Consider the following 22500-nt stretch of genomic DNA (forward strand, 5'->3'; position numbering starts at 1 on the left):
ATATATGCATATATATATATATATATATATATATATATATATATATATATGCATATATATATATATATATATATATATATATATATATATATATATATATATATATATATATATATATATATATATATATATATATATATATATATGCATATATATATATATATATATATATATATATATGCATATATATATATATCTATATATATATATATATGCATATATATATATATCTATATATATATATATATGCATATATATATATATATATATATATATATGCATATATATATATATATATATATATATATATGCATATATATATATATATATATATATATATATGCATATATATATATATATATATATATATATATATATATATATATATCATATATATATATATATATATATATGCATATATATATATATATATATATATATATGCATATATATATATATATATATATATGCATATATATATATATATATATATATATATATGCATATATATATATATATATATATATATGCATATATATATATATATATATATATATGCATATATATATATATATATATATATATGCATATATATATATATATATATATATATATGCATATATATATATATATATATATATATATATATATATATATATATATATATGCATATATATATATATATATATATATGCATATATATATATATATATATATATATATATATATATATATATATATATGCATATATATATATATATATGCATATATATATATATATATATATATATATATATATATATATATATGCATATATATATATATATATATATATATATATATATATATATATATGCATATATATATATATATATATATATATATATATATATATATATATATATATATATATATATATATATGCATATATATATATATATATATATATGCATATATATATATATATATATATATATATATATATATGCATATATATATATATATATATATATATATATATATATATATATATATGCATATATATATATATATATATATATATATATATGCATATATATATATATATATATATATATATATATATATATGCATATATATATATATATATATATATATATATATATGCATATATATATATATATATATATATATATATGCATATATATATATATATATATATATGCATATATATATATATATATATATATATATATGCATATATATATATATATATATATATGCACATATATATATGCACATATATATATATATATATATGCACATATATATATATATATATATATATATATATATATATGCACATATATGCATATATATATATGCATATATATGCATATATATATATATATATATGTGCATATATATATATATATATATATATATATATATATATATATGTGCATATACATATATATATATATATATATATATATATATATATATATATACATATATATATATATACATATATATATATATATATATATATATATATATATATATATATATATATATATATACTTTATTTCACGTTGCTCCAGTTTACTCAGCTGTAGAAATGAGCTGCGATGTCACAGGTGCCAAGCTGTATCGGCCTTTGCCTTTCCCTTGGTTAACACTGGTGGCGTGGAGAGGGGAGACCGATATGCATGGGCGACTGATGGTCTTCCATAAACAACTTTGCCCGGATTTGTGCCTCGGAGAGTAACTTTCTAGGTGCAATCCCATGGTCAGTCATGACTGAAGGGGGTCTCAGCATATATATATTTTATATTTCGCTCATTAGATGGCGGCCATGTTTGGGTGTCAATCTGAAGTTATGTACCGACTGATAAAAATCAAACATCCAGTTAACATCATGGTGTTTGGAGTGATCACTAGTGATGGCGACGTTATGCCTCCATTCATGTATCCACGCGGCCTCATATTCAATGCCGAGGCCTACATCAAGTGCCTGGAGGTGGTAATACTGCCCTGGGTCAAGAGGCTGGCTCCTGGAACACCCTGTCTGCCAAGAGGACTCTGCACCGTGCCACACATGCAGGAGAACCCAGGCATAGCTGTCGGACAATTTTTGCGGCCACATCACCCCTAACATCTCCCCAGACTGCAACACCCTTGACTATTATGTATGGGGCGCAATTGAGCAAGAGACCAACAAAACTTCTTGTAACACCAAAGATGAACTGAAGGCAAAGATTATGGGAGCATTCACCAACTTAAGCAAGGAGACCGTCCAGAAGAGTTGCAGGAGATTCCGAAGTCGTCTGGAGGCCGTGGTTGAAGCCAATGACGATTTTATTGAATAGATTTACTTTTTAGTATTTCAAGATATTTTTATATAGTTTTGGTAAATATATCTGATAAAACGAGATGTCAGTGTTTTCATTTTTGTGTAATTTAGACGACAGTTTATTCACCGCGCCCTGTATATACATAATATTTGTATATACAAGGGGGTGCTGAAAAGTTCCTGGCTTTGGATAGAAGAAAATACAGGAGGATCAGTTAATTATGATTTTATTCAACGTATTCCTCTCTCAGAAAATACACACTTATTGCAGTGGTCCTTCAGTTTCTCTAAGCCCTGTAAAAGAATTTGGAAGGTTGGGCCTCCAGCCAAGCGTTTCGCGATACCCTTACAGCCAGGAACTTTTCAACACCTCCTCGTTTGTGTATGTGTATGGATGTGAGATATGTCTGTGTATCGTTTTCGCGTGATAGCTGTAAGCGTGTGTCTCCATGATACAAGCGGTGTCATTCGTTTTCAGTCTTCCACAAAAATATGTCCAGTTATTGGTTGGTAACAGGAAAAGCATCCGGATACAGAAAAATCTGCCCCCAACAAATTCCGTCTGACCCATGCAAGCATGGAAAATTGGACGTTAAATCGACGATGATGATGATGATGACGATGTTCCTGTTGCTGCTGCTGCTGCTGCTGCTGCTGCTGCTGCTGCTGCTGATGATGATGATATTGATACCAATTATTTTTCATGTTATAAAAGTATGACAATTTCAGGGGTAGCTTGTTAGGAAGTACGTAGATTGCCTGCAAGGCATCACAAAGAGGAACCGCCATGGAAAGAAGGAAATAATTATAAAGTAAAGACTAAATAGGAAATTATTCGGTTTCAGTCAGAGGCTGTGGCCATGCTGGGGCACTGTGATTAACCTTAATTTCTTTACAAGAATCAATGCAATTGGCAGTAAACAATACTATAAATGCATTCTACCTGGACATGCTCGTCCAGTTGCCACTTTGCCGGTCCCACGACCTAGGAATCCTTCGTTACACAAACACTCGAAGCCTGTCTTGGTGTCCAGGCAGGTGGCATTTACGTGGCAGTCATGGAAACCCAATTCACATTCATTTAGATCTGCAAAAGACAGAAGTGTATAATTAACTTACAATTTTAACATTAAGAAAAGGAAATAAAAAAAGAAAACAAATGAGAATTAGAAAAGCAATTTTATCAGATGTGAATGAGAGTGAGTTGATGGGGACAAAATCATTGGTTGTTAGATACATACATACATACATACAAGTACTTTAATCTTATCTACCAAATACTTCAGTTCACTAAAGGGGTGGAAGTAAAGTGGGGTACTATGACCTCTTGGCTGAAACAGCTGTAAGAAACTATTCTACTTTCTATGTTCTACGTTATATATTTTAATAATTACTGGTATTTTTATATTTTATATATTATATATGAAAAGCATAATATGTTATACATGTATGTATATTGTTATAATTGTTTTTTTTTAAAAATAAATAGACATAATATAATGTCTAAAAGTTGATGAATACCACCTTTCGATCCCCTCCATTTTCTTATTGCCGTATAAATTAAGGGTAAAACAACTTTTTACCCTCACCCATTTATTACATTTAGTAGTGTAATTGCCATGCAATGAAAAAACACTAGTGTATTAGTAATTGGGTATTCTACCAGCAGTATATTGGATAAATATTACCCCTTAGTTGGTTGGATTCAGACAGATTTTTCTGCAAAATATGGATAGTTTATCTTGTTCATGCTGGATTATTAGCATTATCCTGCGTTTAAGAATAAAGTTATTTCTTTATCTGTATCTTTCAATACATCTCAACGCTTCTAAAGTAAAATTTGTTTGTTGACCTTCAACGGAAGTTGAATTTGATATTATATATATATATATATATATATATATATATATGTACAGGCGTGACTGTGCGGTAATAAGCTTGCTTCCCAACCACATGGTTTCAAGTTCAGTCTCAATACGTGAATATGTATAGTTTCCAAAACTATAGAATATGTGTAGTTTCCAAAAAGGGAAGAACTAGCAATTGCGAGTTGCAGGTAAGTAGAGATGAGACTGTCAACGATATTCTATTTGAAGTTGGGAAATCATTCTAATGATTGCGGAGTCTCCCGGTAACGCGGGACGGAAGTTTTCGTATCCCTGCACGTGAGGGAGTATATGAGCTGTATATTCCTTACATTAAAAATCAATGGCCGTCATGCTCGTGTAGTGTCTTGTGATGCCACCCAGTGTTGTGAGGGTGACTCTGTAGACTACAGTCTTTGAACTTCAAGCTACTGGCACCTGACAATCTAAATTTATCACTCAACCAAAATTTATCAGACACAAGGGCAGTTCTATTGTTTTCTTGAACTTGCTTGAGAATATCCTTAACACACACACACTTCCACGCACACACTTCCATACACATACTTTTCTATTTAAAAGTTATAATTCAAAACTTACTTATTTGTTTGTCAGCGCAATATATTTTTCCAATTGTCAATTTAGTCTCTGCATGCGAAGGTTGTGAAGCAAAGAGTTGTCTGACAGGTAGATCGTCTTTTATAGAAATTACACCTGCATCGGCTTTCCATTCCGAATCAGAGCTGTCACAATTACACAACCTATGAACAACGAATTTTGGATTAATAACATAAAAATAATTATTAATAGATATCTATTATTGATTGTAGAATCACGGATACTGGTAAATTCTCTATAAGTTTAGCACAAAATCTAGTTTTGATATCAACTGCAACATTTCAGATTTTTAATTCTATATAAAATTCGTATTTGGCCTTGTTCGGAACATTTCGAATTATTAGTTTCAAGAGAAAACATGCAGTTCTCAAAAGTAAAGGACCTGTTTATCAACTTATCTATCATCCAGCTAGCTTTGATGTAGTTAGAACAATAATAATAATGATAATGATGATAATAATAATAATAATAATAATAATAATAATAATAATAATAATAATAATAATAATAATAATAATAATAATAACAATAATAGTAGTAGTAGTAATAACAATAATAATAATAATAGTAGTAGTAGTAGTAGTAGTAGTAGTAGTAGTAGTAGTAATAACAACAATAATAATAGTAGTAGTAGTAGTAGTAATAATAATAACAATAATAATAATAATAATAATAATAATAATTACTAGGCACTGCCCACATCCTACGTAAAACACTTTCAATACAGTAAAAATAAGAGCATCACAATAAACTACAAAGCAAAGATGGCAAGATACAACGAAAGAATGAAGGGTTACCACCAGAATAGGTTATTCAGAGTAGATCAGAAGAGATTCTATAAAGAAATAAATGGAGAGTGTACAGATGAAAAGTTGATACCAGATAACATCGAAAGTCAAAGATTTTGGAGTGACATCTGGAGCAAAGACAAGGAGCACAAGAAGGATGCTGAATGGTTGCAAGAGCTGAAACAAACAGCAGTCTGTCCAAAACAGACAGAACTAGTCATTTCAGTTAGGGAAGTGAAGGGAATCAGCAAAAATTTAGCAACTGGAAGGCCCGGGACCAGATGGAGTTCAAGGCTACCGGATCAAAAGATTTGGGGAATGCCATGCACGAATAGCTGCGCAACTCAACACCTTGTTAAATGCCGACCAAGTAATACTAGAGTGGTTGACATTGGGTAGGGCAGTGGTGTGCTTGAAAAACATCGAAAAACGCAATACGGTAGACAATTACAGGCCGATATCCTGTTTGTCACTTATGTGGAAGTTACTGACTGGAATACTCGCAGAGTCAATGCACGAACAACTGGAAAAAAATGGAGTCCTGCCACATGAGCAAATCAACTCCTGAGAGACAAAACTGTATTTAGAGACTGCAAGGGGAGGAAAAGTAACTTAGCCATGTCATGGATCGACTATCGTAAGGCGTACGATATGATCCCACATTCTTGGATTATGGAGTATATGAACCCATTTGGTATTGCATCGAATGTTGAGCTATTACTTGGAAAAAGTATGGCGAATTGGAGAATGGATCTGATAGCATACGGAAGAAGCTTAGGGACATTAGAAATTAGAAGGGGCATCTTCCAAGGGGACTGCCTGTCCCCATTGATCTTTGTACTGTGCTTGATACCACTAACACTGATTTTGAGCAAAGCAAAAGCTGGGTATGCTTTCAAAAGTCGCCATCAAAAAGTCGACCCTTTGTTATTCATGGATGACCCCAAACTTTATGGTAAAGATGAAACAAGTCAGTTCCCTCATTGATACGGTGTATACCTTCAGTGCTGATATCGGAATGGAGTTCGGATTGAGAAAGTGTGTTAGTCTTGAAGAGAGGCAAAATCAAATGTATGGACGGGCTAATGATACCGTCGGGGGAGGAAATGGCTCTTGAAAATCTAATTTAAATAGCGATACCGGTTGGATTTAACGACATCCATATAACATGTATCTATACTATAAAAGGCAAATTTTCTCTCTGTGTGTGTATGTTTAAAATTCATACATTTACACAATTCCAAATTTCTTCGATTAAACAATCGCAATTAATATTCTAAATACAATTTGTTAGGTCACTGCGTCATTTTTTCACTCCAAAAATTTCCTAATAACGAATATAATCCATAAAACTACACGAGTAAACATTTTCTCCCTAATAAAATCTAATTTCCTCTTTCTAATACAAATCCTTTCAACTCCTACTTTCTCTTATGAACCTTTACGAAAAATCCAACAACAAATACAAAAAGAAAGAAAGGAGAAAAAGAAACTATTTCAGTATCAAATCACATTTCGATACTGTAATGTCAGACAAACGAAGGAGAGTGAGAGTCAAATAAACAGACACACTACCAATCATACATAAATACACACATATATATGTACCTATGGTTACCAATGACCTCATTCTAATTGGCGGGAATTATAAGTTTACTTTCCATTTCTAACACCGTCCTTCACCATCGAGACATCTTTCTCAAATACGATCAACAAACATTTATTCCCTACAAACTGTGAGTTTTTTTTTCGAAAATCTTTTCGAAAATCTTGAGATTAACACCCGCATCATTACCTACCTAACACTGTAGTGAAAATCGTACGGGTGTTAATCTGAAATTTAACAATCTTTTTTAAAACACTTTTACTTACTAACATCTTTTTTATTTAGTGTGTGTGTTGCCCATATATATATACACTTAAGACTTAGTTGTGGGTTGGGAGTTTGATCGGCAGAGATCATTATTATTATTATTATTTATTATTAGGCATAACTACAGAGTTGTACCCCCCAGACTTTGGAAGGTCATAACTTTCAGAAAAATTAATATTTTTTAATGAAATTTTCTATGCATATAGTATTTACTATGTAGAATCCGAATATACAAAGTGTTTTGGAATGGGGGATGTTTTGGAGCAAGTCGTCCATAATTGTTTCATTTTTCTCTATTATGTGCGTATGTGCACCCGTAGATTTCTAATGAAGTAATACGCTGCTTCTGTTCTCTTCTACTTCTCTACTAGAAACGTTTACTTTGGAATTTACTTCTATTGAGAAAAAAAAAATCGTGTGCATGTTATTTTTAACGTGAGTTTTCTTATGACGGCTTCTCTTCACTGCCTATTACTTCATTAGAAATCTACGGATGCACATACGCACATAATAGAGAAAAATGAAACAAATATGGACGACTTGCTCCGAAACACTACCAAGTGGGGAACGCTTCTCAAAAATAACCTGCAGTTGTTTCCTTCAAAATTCCTACATGCTCGAAATGTACATACATCAAGGTATATTTGTAGAAAATTTCACGAAAAAATATTAATTTTCCTGGAAGTTAAGAAGAATTTAAGTGGAATCTGTTGGAATTTCCGAAAATTGTCCCCCACCCCCATTCCCAAACACTTTCACCGGAAATTTTTGTATATTCGGATTCTACATAGTAAATACTATATGCATAGAACATTTCATTAAAAAAATATTCATTTTTCTGAAAGTTATGACCTTCCAAAGTCTGGGGGGGGGGGGTACAACTCTGTAGTTATGCCTATTATTATTATTATTTAAATTTTTTCCCACAACGGTGGCTTCGGGCAGGTGGAGAATAGTCGATTATATTGATCCCCGTGTTCAACTGGTACTTATTTTTTAGACCCCGAAAGGATGAAAGGCAAAGTCAACTTCGGCGGAATTTGAACTCACACACTCATACATACAAATATCTGTCATTCTCTTCCAAATACGATAGACAGTCAAACATTTATTCCTTACAAACTGAAATTTTTAATATCTTTCTTAAAACGCATTTACTTACTACCATATATAGACACAGAATACACATTAATACACACATACATACAAATATCTGTCATTTTTTAAATTTAGTGTGTGTGTTGCCCATCTTAATATATAATGCTGAAGTTCTGTACTTACTAACATTTTTTTATTTAGTGTGTATGTGTGTGTGTGTGTTGCCCATATATATATATACACTTAAGACTTAGTTGTGGGTTGGGAGCTTGATCTGCAGAGGTCATTATTATTATTATTCAGATTAACACCCGCACGATTTTCACTAGGGTGTTAGGGTTACGGTTTTTGGGTCAGGGTTACGGTTTTAGGGTTACGATGAGGGTTAGTCTTACGGTTACGGTTTTAGGGTTAGGGTTACGTAATCGTGCGGGTGTTAATCTGAAAAATCACCGAAATGTGAAAACTACCGACCCTCCCATCTGTTATAACTTTTGATGTTCTGTTTAATATGTATATAGATTATGCCTCCAAACAAGAGAGCTTGCTGAGGAAAGAAAGCAACCGGTTTAAAAAGACAGCAACAGACTGCAGCAATTCACCACATTCCAGAAGCTGCTTTGAACATAATGCAAAACGGTGCATCATCATCTACTGCCCAATCTGATAGAATTCTGGCAGAACTGTGTAGCAACAGATCGCCAGCAATTGCTTCATCAGAAATTGCCGTCCTACCTCCTGCGAAAAGGAATTACCCTGCTATGTATAATCAAGGCAGCGCAAAAAGTTGTTTTGCACAAGCATTTGTATAGCCAATTAGACGGATGAAATTTACGTACACTTAATAATGTTACACAAAACAGCCTTCACACTTTCCCTATTAATTTCGTCTTTTGAATTATGTGTTCCACTGGTTTGCCAGCCAATATTGTCTGATAGCAGTTATTTAGGATGTGTCCACCAGGCACTGCCCAATCAAGCGGATGGGGTTTTGGATGTGATCGAAAAATTTAACAAAACAGCACTTGCCTGTTCAAGACAGTTTGCCTGTTTCCTGTTCCTCCACAACGTCTTTCTGCGCCACATGTACACATATTCTCTTTGAAATTGGTGCTTCCAAAGTAAGTTTTCTTCGAACCTCCTTTACCCTTCCAGTGAGCATATCCGTTACCCATGAACTATAGAAGAAAGAATTACAAAGTATGGTGGGGTTTAGTTCACAGGTGATCTAAACGACTAGGTACACTAGGTAAGTGCTGTAACGAATTAATAGGGCCCCAAGGTTGTAGCCGCGACGGTAGTTATGGAGCCATTGCAGATTTCCGATGCAACGGATATAGAATTGTTAAAGAGGCCAACAAAGAAAGAATTATATTTGCCGCTGTATTATACTTACTGTTCTTTCAATATACACCACCACCACCACCACCACCACCACAGCCACCGTCATCATGATCATCAGGGGTCACGAGTGCAATACCCTAACCACTAAGTCATACATCTTCATACTCTCTCATCTAAACCTAGAGAAGGGTACCAATCAAAGACCTTCTCCAAGTCAATGGATGTTAGCTAGAGCAACTTGCTTTTCGTTAAGAACTTCTGTAGCTGATAAGGAAGGGAGCATAAATGGTAAGTAGTCCTCACAAAATCCCAGACTGCCTCACATTTGAGTTAATTATTTTCCATATTTGTTGTGCTACATTTTTTCTGTAACTTTCGTAACTTAGTCCACCAGTCTGATGCCTCTAAAGTTGCAAATAGTTTGTGAGTGGAATTCAGTAGACAGAATCTGCGAGGAAAACATTGACTATAATTCATTTAGCATAGTTATAGAAATATTTGATATACATCTTTCGTATTATATTGGTTTCAAAGGCGGCGAGCTGGCAGAATCATTAGCTCGCTGGGTGGCATGCTTAGCGGTATTTCGTCTGTCTTTACGTTCTGAGTTCAAATTCCACCGAGGTCGACTTTACCTTTCATTCTTTCGGGGTCGATAAATTAAGTACCAGTTGCATACTGAGGTCGATCTAATCGACTGGCCCCCCCCTCCCTCTCCAAAATTTCGGGCCTTGTGCCCAGAGTAGAAAAGATTACATTGGTCTCAAATTTTAGCACAAGGCCAGTAATTTCAGAGAAGGGGCAAGTCGATTGCATGAACCCCAGTGTTTAAATGGTGCTTATTTTATTGACCCCGAAAGGACGAAAGGCAAATTCAGCCTCGACAGCATTTGAACTCAGAACGTAAATATAGACGAAATGCCGCTAAGCAATTTTCCAGGTTTGTCATCTTACTGCTTTTTGCTTTCTATAATCTTATTAAAGTTGTTATAATGTAGATTGACACCCTTAATCTACATTATAAATAATCCTTTCTACTGGAAGCAGTAGCATAACTGGTGGGGTGGGGAAAGGGGGCACATGCCTCGGGTACCGACTGAAAGGGGTACCTGATCAAAAGCAAGAAAGCTGAGACATTAAACAATTGTATTTTTTTTTTATATTACATCTCATTAATTTCTTTAATGTTTCAATCGGGGAAGCTGGTGCATTAAACGGTTAACATAAAGAGGTTTCGTAAAAGTAAACATTAAAAAAAATATATTTTGAATTACAGGCCGTACCGAACCGGCAGGTAAATGAACCCTGGTAAAATATTTATTCCTAAATTAGTGCTTAAAAGCATTAATTACTTGTAACAAATAAGTACTATGTAATATCGTGGATTTTGTAATTGGGAGGGGGTACATTTTTGCGGTTTATCCCGGGCAGGTTTACCCTAGCTCCGCCACTGACTGGAAGAACAAGCCCTACAAATTTGGGGGAAGGGATTAAGTTCATCGACTCCATTGCGTAACTGGTACTAATTTTATCGACCCCGAAAGGCAAAGTCGGCCTCGGAGGAATTTGAACTCAGAATGTAGCGGCAGACGAAATACCGCTAAGCATTTCGTCCGGCGTATTAACGATTCTACCCGCTCGCCGCCTTTTGATCTAGATTATAAATAATGTTTTTAAGAATAATTGTCCCTGTCTGGCCTGTGGGGTCTAGTTTATGCTTCAATTCGCTCCGCAAAACAAAGTGAATTTGACAAGACTCAGCTAGAAAATGAATGTATATGGTTGTTTACCTTGGTAAATTTGCAGTCGTATTTGACTGGCTGGTAACAATACTCGTGGGTTTTAATCAATGCTTCGATCTGAACGTATGTGACATTGTAGTAAATCACTTGTGTTGTTTTACCAGTAATTGTAGTAGTGGTCTCAAATTCATTACGGATAATCGTTACACCTGCAAAAGAGATTTAATTTGTCAGTCAAATAATTCTTTATTCTTTTCTTCTGTTGCTTGTTTTAGACATGGAACCGCGGTCATGCTGGGGCACCGCCTTGAGGAATTTTATTCGAACGAATTGACCCGAGTACCTATTTTTTAAACCTGGTGTTTATTCTATCATTTTTTTTTAATGACGAACTGCTAAGTTACGGGGACATAAACACTCCAACACTGCTTATCAAGCGGTGGTGGGGGACAAACACAGACAGACAGAAAGACACATATATATATACGACAGGCTAAACATAGAGGGGACAAACAAGGACAGACAACGGGATTAAATCGATTACATTAATTTATCGACCTCGAAAAGATGAAAAGCAAAATCAACCTCGGCAGAATTTGAACTCAGAACGTAACGGCAAACGAAATACCGCTAAGCATTTCGCCCGGCGTGCTAACGTTTCTGCCAGCTCATTCTGATATAAAACCAAATATGCAGGGGACGGTAGTGGACATTTTAGGGGCCCTTTGCTTTAGTTTAAGATTATAGAATTCTCTTATTCCTTAGCCTGCAATCCATATTGGTACTGGATATCTTGCTCTGGTTTGTCCCTGGATCATGTCAGAGAGGGTCTGTGAGGTTCTGTGCAGCCTTATTGAACCTAAAAGTGTGGGTTGTGCAATCACTAGCAAGGCGACAATCCGATGGCCGATCGAGTAGGAGGGCGCCACGGTGAGCATGGAAACCGCGGACGCGAGCCTTGGTAAATTCGACTGTTAGTGCAATAACCTCATGCGCAGGCATTGCTGGCATTTTGCTCAGGCAATGGTCTTCCTCGGTTACGAGTAGACAGCCATCATCAACGTATATGTATGTATGTATGTATGTATGTATGTCTGCATGTATGCATTTATGTATGTATGTGTGTGTATGTGTGTATGTATGTGTGCATGTATGTATGAATGCATGTATGCATGCATGTGTATGTATATGTGTGTATGTATATACTTGTGCATGTATGTATGTATGTACGTATTTGTGTGTATGTATGTATGTATGTGTATGTATGTGTGTATGTATGTGTGTGTATATGTGTATGTACGTATGCATGTAAGTGTGTGTATGTGTGTGTATGTATGTATGTGTGTATCTGTGCATGATTGTGTTTGTGTGTATCTATGTGCATGTATGTGTCTATGTGTGTGTGTATGTGTGTGTATGCATGTATGTATATATGCATGTGTGTATGTATATATGTATGTCCTTTTCTATTTATCCTTTTCTAATTAGTTGAAGTCCTCCTGTAAGGAAGGTGCTGGTTTCTAGCAAAGATACAATACTCCATATTTATAATGTAAATAATAAACACAAATTCACATTTTAGAATTGAGAAAAGTCTTGCATATTTTTATTGTCCCACTTACAAATTGTATTTATAATGTATGTATGAAAGTGGCTCAGTTCTTTTTTATCTTTTAGTTAAGAGCGCAGGTAGTGCTCATGACCCTTTACAGAGTTCCCGAGACTAGTAGGGGGAGGAGCAGAACGTATCGAACTTAGTGGACACGGCTAAATGTACCCCGGATACCTGTTGGTGGGGTTTAGCCAGGTGATAGATTTACTCTACCACTTTAATAGGCAACAGCGGGATTTGAATCGAGAAGGTAAAAAGCCAGTCCAATCTGTCATTTAGACTGGTTTCTTTTTTTTTTTTTAATCAATCCTGAAAACACGAAAGGCTAAGAAGACTCCGGTAGAATTTGAATTAAGTGCACAAATAGTCGGAACAAATATTGCGAAGTGTTTTGTCAGGCCTTCTAACGACTCTGCCATTCCATCGCCTGTTACAATGATTGTGTGATTGACAGATACATAGAAGAGACAGCGATACTTATGCTCGATACTTAACAAGATCCAGAAGTGGACTTCGAAATAAAACCTCACTTATAATATAAAATGCTACTTACCGGTTTTCGAGATGTATTCCATGTCACAATAAACAAAAAATGGGTCAACTTTGTCTGATGGTTGGATAAATATTGAACCAGTCTTCATACCTCTTTTGTAGGCATCAACACAATTGATCGGAAAATCTAAAAGAGCAGAGAAACACCTGATTATGTTTGGATTTTAAATAATTAAAAGAAGTGATTAAAGAAAGGCCTTGGTGACTGTCGTGCTTGTGATAAGAATGGCCCTTAAATGTTTTTTCTGTAAGAATGCATTGTCAGAGCTAAGGCACGTGTTTTCAGTCACGAAGTAACAAGAGACGTTCGGGTGTAGGTAGCAAAGTCATGGCATATCTTTTTATATTTTACTTAATCCAGTCGTTGGATTGCGGTCATGCTGGGGTACCGCTTTGAAGGATTTTAGTCGAACAAATCCACCTCAGTACTTTTCTTTTCATGTCAGGTACTTTTTCTATCAATTTCTCTTGCCAATCCGTTAAATTACAGGGACGTAAGCACACCAACACACGTTGTCAAGCAGTGCATGAAACAAACATAAACACATACACACACAATGGGCTTCAACACAGTATCCGTCTACCAAATTCTCTCAAAAGATATTTGCCGGTCTCTGGGCTCTTGTAGAAGACACTTGTTCAAGGTTCCTCGCAGTGGGATCGAACTCGAAACCATGTGGTAGTAAAGCGAGTTTCTTAACCACACAACTACGTCTGCGCCTATAAAAACTCGAAATCTTGCAAGATGGATGGTTACAAAGGCACAATTTAATCTTTGACAGGATGGGACGGGCGCATGCTATTCGATTCCAGATAGACTCATACGGTTTTTCAGTGACATGTTGTTCACCTGTTTGAGGTGACAACGATGGGCTGCAGATGATAGACAACTTTAGGAACTGCTACCGCGATTTCAGCGGGTTTCAGTGGGAAATTCAAAAGGCTACGAGGAATCGCACTGCTAACACATGTGAGACACAATGTTAACTTATACACCTTTAATATACTTGGTAGCAAGGCAGCGAAATGCTTAGCGGTATTTCGTCCGTCTTTACGTTCTGATTTCAAATTACGCCGAGGTCGACTTTGCCTTTCATCCTTTCAGGGTCGATAAATTAAGTACCAGTTGCGTACTGGGTCGATCTAACCGACTGGCCTCCTCCCCCAAAAGTTCGGGCCTTGTGCCTAGAGTAGAAAAGAATATACTTGGTAGTATATTATGGTAGGATAACGAAATACGGTGTCTCTATCAGCAATTAATATATACATGCCAGTTCTCAGGAATGTGTTTAATATGTAAAATTGGTATATCCAGTAGTGCTCAATTGCTAAATTTAGTGGGTAGTTTAGCAATGGATGGTTAATGGGTTGGATGTGGTACTGAAGTAAGAGCAACAACTCCTGAAATATGTATACGCACAACTTATTTTTCTATGTTCGATCGCATTGTTTACATAGACGTATTCATGTACGAAACGTCGTATCTTCCAGTGCTGACTCTGAATTCTTAAAAAAAATCTATAGGATTAATGGTAAGTGGTTTTGTGGTTTTGAGAGGGGAGCTCGTCTGGTTTTGTCGGTCTGCTCTGATAGCTTCACCTACACATATCAAACTTGTTTGCCTAGAACTTGGCGAACATCTATTGCAACCGTCAGCTCAATTGGAGGATTCCTCATTTCTCTGAGTTAGGGAGTGTTATCACTAGCGGAGAAGGGCACTAACAAAGAGGAACATAATCGATGATTTTCGGCCCATAACAATGCTGAATGCAAAATTTAAGATTCTGGTCTAGGTGCTAGCAAAGAGGTTGGTATTAATCGACGGTAGTGTGGTCGGAAAAGTGCAGATTTATTTTATTCTTGGCATAGCTATCCACGATAAGTCTCCACCCATTGTAGAGTACATCAGACAGTAGTAGAGAAGATCAGACTATCTATCCAGCAAGTTCTGTTCAATTTCCCAGTTTCTCTCACAAAACTTGGAGATCAACATGAAGCTTTGGTAAAAATATTTGCCCAAGATGAATTCGAGCCACGGACCTCATAATTACAATGCGAACGTCATAAGCACTCGGCCATTCTCACATCTATACTAAGAATGTAAGTTCGATTCCCAGCGGCGCATTGTGTCCTTGAGCAAGATATCTTATTTTACACTGCTCTGTATACTCAGCTGGTAAAAATGAGTTGTACTTGTAATTCAAAGGGCCAGCCTTGTCACACTCTGTGTCATGCTGTATCTCCCTGAGAACTACGTTAAGGGTACGCGCGTCTGTGGAGTGCTCAGCCACTTGCACGCTAATTTCTTGTACAGGCTGTTCCGCTAATCGGATCAAACGGAATCCTTGTGTCATAACCGAAAGAAAGCCAGTTAATAAATCAGCAATGACTTCACTGATTGTTGGTGTCTTCTCCATACTAACAAACATTGACGGATAGTAATTTTAATTACTCATTTTTATTCAAATAAGAGAATAAAGTTAAGTTTTAAAACTCAATCTTATAATAATTCTGCTTGTTCCTCCGTTACATATCCCGTCCGTAACGCTTCCACTTGATTAGTTGAAGGGGAGAGGATGAGAGGGATGGGGATTGGGAGGGTGAGGGTGAGGGAGAGATGGTGGTAAGTGAATTGTGTAATATTTTAATTAACTAAGTTTTTTCTTAGCTCGTCTGTAAGGTTTTCACGTAATTAGTTGAAGGGGAAGGCGAAGAGCGAAAGAAAAAGGAAAGAGAAAAAGAGGGTAAGGTGAAGAGTGAGAGAGAAAAAGAGAGAGTGCAGTGTATTATGTCTATAAAATTGTGCAAATAGTATATAAAGTGTATATATAAAGTGCATTAAGTAATCATCGTATTCCAATTTCTTTCACTTTTCAATAAGTAGCAGATGCAAGACCATCTTTTGATACAGACACAACACTGGCTACGCTTTCAGTTTTTGTTTTTAGATAAAGCTTTCAGAAATGACCCAATAAGTTTATCATTAATTACGTGAAATATTCACGGGTCTCACCAGCTAATTAATTTATATTTCCATCCCATGGAATAATTTATAATTTCACTTCAGCTTTTATTTGAGGTTTAATGATGAAAGTTATTGGTTTCAAATTTTGTCACAAGGAGAAGGGCTAAGTCGATTATGTTGACCTCAGTGATCAACTGGTATTTATTTCATCGAGCCCAAAAGGATGAAAGACAAAGTCAATTTCGGTATTTGAACTCAGAACCTAAAGACAGACGAAATGCTAAGCACCGCCTGCTGTGCTAACGATTGTGCCGGCTCACTGCCGTAAAGATAAAAGTTATTGAAATAGTGAATAAATCGAAGCAAAGAGGAAGTTAGAGGGGTGAGTAGGGTACCACATTGTATTTAATTTGGCTCTCTGTAATTTGAGTTCCACATTTTACCTTTTCAAGAGGTAAATGAATTAAATATCAGTTCTATTCTGAGGTTGATTCCCCAACTCCATCACTCTTTTCTCTCTCTTATTTTTCTGTGATTCTGTCTCGAACAAACGGGTTGGAGTCAGATACAAAAGGAGATGTGTTCCACTGAGTTAAAAATGCCTAAGGCATGCAATATATCTCCCGGTGCTTGATTAGTTCTGTATTTTATTGACTCTTAAAAGAAACAAAGCAGTGTAGACCTCTGTGAGATTTGAACCCAGAACAACAGATGAAATACTGTCAAGCATTTCACCCGGCTTGCTAACGTTTCTGCCAGCTCGCCGTCTTAAAAAGAGAAATAACGATTTCAAATTTTGCCACAAGGGAAGCAACATTGGGGAATAGGATGAGTCGATTACATCGACCTCAGTGTTCAACTGGTACTTATTTATCGAACCCTAAAGGATGAAAGGTAAAGTCGACCTCGGTGGAATTTGAACTTAGAACGTAGCGACGGGCGAAATACCGCTAAGCATTTCGTCCAGCGCGCTAACGATTCTGCCAGCTTTAAAGAGTGAAATAATTATAATTGGCTAAAGATAGGTAAAACAAGCAACAAGGATTCTTACAAATTGGTCGTGAAGAACATTTTATGGAACTTATGGATATTTTAGCCCTTTGATTTGTCTGCGTTTTTGGACGAAAAACGGCCTGTGTTAAAGGTAGATATTTTTTATCGACCACAACACCTTCATCCCACTTCCAGTCAGAAGATTTTGCATCACATTCACATGTATGTTGTTCAGGACAAGTGCCAGTCACCATGCATGCACAGCCAACAACGTCATCAGAGTATCCAACACCAAAACGATCCATTTTTGTCCCATCGTAAGAAACCAGGTAACCAAAAGAGTCGCTTCCATTATTAATCAAAGGGGTATTTTGACATTGGTATTCCACATCCTGTTTAATATAAACATTTGAATTTTAGAATTAATTACAAATCATTTAATAACGTATACATTCATTCTTAATAGTGCAATGGGACTTTGAAACACTATGGCTTTTTGACCTGATGATATGTCTCATCAGTCAAGGCTACCCTACAACCCTAATCGATGAATCTTGTTTATGGGAATCAGCAAGCAAGGTATTTGTTGATGCGTGCAGATGTTTGCCAAACTGATGATAAATCATAAGGAACACACAGGACGGCGCAAGTCCATACAATAACATCTGTTCATTCTCAATTTGTTGTGATAGATTTGAACGTGGATATACTGATCGCTGTTGTTTTTTATCAACGGAGAAACCTCCTTCCTTTAGACCAGGGGTTTTCAAACTGTGGTCCGCGGATCACAGGGGGTCCGCAAGAACAAGACAGGGGGTTCGTAGACAGCAAATACTTTTTATGGGCAATTTGATTTTATATATGTTTTTTAATCGAAATCTTTTAATTGACAATAAACCTATTTGTTAAATACTGTTAAATAAATAAATGTAAAAATATGTTATTTTAAGCAAATATTTATGTATAAATTTCATAACCGTTTATAAGGGGGTCCCTAAGGTAAAGCCTGAAATATAAAAAGGTCCGCAAGTCAAAAAGTTTGAAAACCTCTGCTTTAGACGATATGTGTTCATAACACAGGCATTTTAATGACGTAAGGGGACTTTGAGACATCGTGGTATTTCGACCAAATTGTGTGTACGTACCATCAGTCAAAGCTAGCAGGAATCAATGAATCTAAACAAAAGTAGTTGCTTCTGTTTGTTGAAATCATCAAACAAATTATTTACTGATGCATGCTGATGTCGGCAAAATTGATAATTATCAATAGAACTAAACACAATTCGCGCATATTTTCAATTAATGTATAACATTAACTGAAATTTTTAATTTAATGTAAATTTTGTTACCTGATAACAGAAGTTAGAATAGTTGACGAGTGCTTTAATTTGATGCACAGTTGATGATGTATAATTAAGTGTGATGTTCATTCCTGTCGAGGTAGTCACTTTGGTAAACTCGATTATTGAATGTGTCACCTATGGAAACAGAAAAAATAAAATATCAGTTAAGTTTTACAAAGGATTTTAGTTGGGTTTTTCTCTCAATCAAGTATTTCTATACTTTGGTAATATCAAAAAACAGGCAGTGGTAAGAAACTCTCAAGGGAACTGAACGGTAGAAGGTTTTCAAAGAAACCCTATTCAGGCAAGTGTTTCGGCCCTTAACTTCTTAGACTCTGAGGGGTCCAGGCCACATTCAGGTCATGACTCCTGGATGCCTTTTCGCTGACACTTTTTAGCAACTTGGATTTCAGAGACTTGTGCATTTAAACCGCTTGGAGATTTCATCTAGTTGAAACCCCTCTCTGCTGTTTCAGCTTTCAAAATTATACTTAAAGAAGAAATAACGTTGGTTCTTATGGTAGCGGTAAAATGCCAAGGCTCTCACAATGACTCAGAGTTACTTCCCTTATCATTAAAATATAAAAATCACCTTCACACAGTTTGGAGGTCATTCTTGTTCCTTCTCAGCCAGATCCAGCTGGAGTATCTTTTTGCTCTCTCTGATATTGCCTTTAGGCTTTTGGTCCTGTTCTTCCGAGAGGCTGATCGTAAACAGATTTGCCCGCAAGACCTCTGGCTCCAACCTCTATGGCATATTTATTCGTTTATTTTTTTTACTTGTTTCAGTCATTGGACTGCGGCTATGCTGGGACACAACCTGAAATGTATCGGTCAATCAAATCGGTCCCATTACTCATATTTTTAAAATCTTGTACTTATTTTATTGATAGCTTTTGCCAAACCGCTAAGTTACAGGAAAATAAACAAACCATCACCAGTTGTGAAGCAGCTGAACAGACTGGAGTAACACGAAATGAAGTGCCTTGTTGAGGGACTTAATGTGAAACCCCTGATCCAAGAACCGAACTTATGATAGTGAGCCCAACATGCTCAGCCACTCGTCGGTGCACCATCACTCATATATCATCTTTTGCATTATGTATTTTCATCTCATATTATGCACTGTATTCTCCTCACACTGTGTTCTCCACATATTCCGCACTCTACAATATTCTATTCCTATATAGTGTACTTCTAAGTCTGTCTTTACGTTCTGAGTTCAAATTCCGCCGAGGTCGACTTTGCTTCTCATCCTTTCGGGGTCGATAAATTAAGTACCAGTTACGCACTGGGGTCGCCCTTCCCTAAAATTTCGGGCCTAGTACCTAGAGTTGAAAAGTATATTGTGTACTTCTTTCTCATTATTATATTCTCTAAGTGGAGGCGCAATGACCCAGTGGTTAGGGCAGCGGACTCGCAGTCATAGGACCACGGTTTCGATTCCCAGACCGGGCGATGTGAGTGTTTATTGAGCGAAAATACCTAAAGCTCTACGAGGCTCCGGCAGAGGGTAGGGATGGTGAAACCTGCTGTACTCTTCCACTACAACTTTCTTTCACTCTTTCCTTCTGTTTCGTACCTGTATTTCAAAGGGCCAGCCTTGTCACACTCTGCGTCACGCTGAACCTCCCCGAGAACCACGTTAAGGATACACGTGTCTGTGGAGTGCTCAACCACTTTCACGTTAATTTCACGAGCAGGCTGTTCCGTTGATCGGATCAACTGGAACCCTCATCGTCATAACCGACGGAGTGCCCCGATATTCTCTAAATGAAGGCAGAATCGAGCTGGCAGAATCGTCAGCACACCGGGCGAAATGCTTAGCGGTATTTCGTCTGCCGCTACGTTCTGAGTTCAAATTCCGCCGAGGTCGACTTTGCCTTTCATCCTTTCGGGGTCGATTAAATAAGTACCAGTTACGTACTGGAGTCGATATAATCGACTTAATCCGTTTGTCTGCCCTTGTTTGTCACCTCTGTGTGCAGCCCCTTTTGGGCAGTAAAAAAAAAAAGAAACGTTAGCACGTGGGGCAAAATGTTTTGTGGTATTTCGTCTGTCTTTACATTCTGAGTTCAAATTCTGCGGAGGTCAACTTTGCTTTTCATTTTTGGCCCCCTCCCCCAAAATTTCGAGCCTTGTGCCTAGAGTAGAAAAAAAATTATTCACTCCGTTCTGATATCACGTACTGCCTTGTATTGCTCCCCACCTTTCATATTGCCCTTCGATGCCATTGGAAGATAACATCTAGTTTTTACAATTTAAACACTCGATGTTATCTCATCATTACAAAAGTTTTATAGTGTAAGAACTGGTTGTTAACCCATCATTACAGCTACACCACAGTGTAAACATTGCTTGTTGTCCCACCATAGCCAAGGATAACTTCCTCTCTCTCCATCCCTACCTCCTGTCTTACTTTTCACCCCGTCTACCTTTGTTCTTTCCTTACATCATTATTTTCTTCCATTAGGAGAAAAGGTCATTACAATGTTTTCTCTTCTAATTGAATAAAAATAAAAATTCAAATTACCAGCTTATCAACTATAACAATGATATTATTATTATTTATAATTTAAAGTGTTACAATGTAAATTAATTTAGTGATTCTTGAGTTAATTACCTCTGTGACAGCAACATGAGTGTCGGTAAAATTACAAGTAGCGGCAAACAGATTTTCGCCGCCAGCGCCGTCTGAGTCAATAGGATAGACATCATTGTCCAAAGGATTTTTATTCATGGAGTTTTCCCTAATTTCTTGGCAGTCCCTGTAGACGTCTGCAGTAAATAAACACAAGGGAAATAAATGTATGAAACTACTCAATGCTTTCGGTAACTTGTTTTTTCTTTACATGGACATTACAAGAAAATACAGGCTTTGTCTGGTTACATGACTTGTTAGGAATAGCAGCCAAATCCCCATCAAATCACATCCTAACATCTTAAAAGAAAACAAAGGATAAATTATATGGCGACTGTTGATCAGTGGTTCTCAACCTTTTTAATATCTACGCCAGACCCCAAACCAAGAGTTCTTTAAGGCCAACACCCAAAAGAAAGCAAATGTCAATTAAAGAAAAATTTATATTTATAGAGGGATGACCATTGGGGGGGGGGCATCCTTCCAGTGGCCCCCAATGGTCATCCCTCTATAAATATAATATATTTTTCTGTAATTGACTTGTGTGTGGGCAAAAATCACACAAGGGTGTACAGTCCACGGTCTAATGTAGGCTCAGAATCCAACATGCATACACACATGCGCGCATAGATAGACATATACGTACATACACATACGTACCTATATATGCACACACACCCAGACAGACAGACAGACAGACAGACAGACAGACAGACAGACAGACATATGGA

General features: G+C 36.2%; 1 protein-coding gene across 1 annotated transcript in view; it reads right to left on the minus strand.

Annotated features, from left to right (window-relative positions):
• Positions 1 to 22500, minus strand: part of LOC106875361 (uncharacterized) — a 208057-nt gene that overhangs the window by 37578 nt on the left and 147979 nt on the right. The window contains exons 38-45 of the mRNA XM_089348409.1: positions 21752 to 21906; positions 19135 to 19263; positions 17844 to 18177; positions 13829 to 13954; positions 11712 to 11872; positions 9607 to 9755; positions 4801 to 4961; positions 3263 to 3422 (exon numbers count right to left, since the gene is read on the minus strand). Of these exons, the coding sequence (XP_089204535.1) occupies positions 3263 to 3422; positions 4801 to 4961; positions 9607 to 9755; positions 11712 to 11872; positions 13829 to 13954; positions 17844 to 18177; positions 19135 to 19263; positions 21752 to 21906 (1375 nt within the window). The remainder of the gene's footprint in view (positions 1 to 3262; positions 3423 to 4800; positions 4962 to 9606; positions 9756 to 11711; positions 11873 to 13828; positions 13955 to 17843; positions 18178 to 19134; positions 19264 to 21751; positions 21907 to 22500) is intronic.

The sequence above is a fragment of the Octopus bimaculoides genome, chromosome 3 (genome assembly GCF_046866305.1).
Source record: "Octopus bimaculoides isolate indiv1 chromosome 3, ASM4686630v1, whole genome shotgun sequence".
Lineage (NCBI taxonomy): Eukaryota > Metazoa > Mollusca > Cephalopoda > Octopoda > Octopodidae > Octopus > Octopus bimaculoides.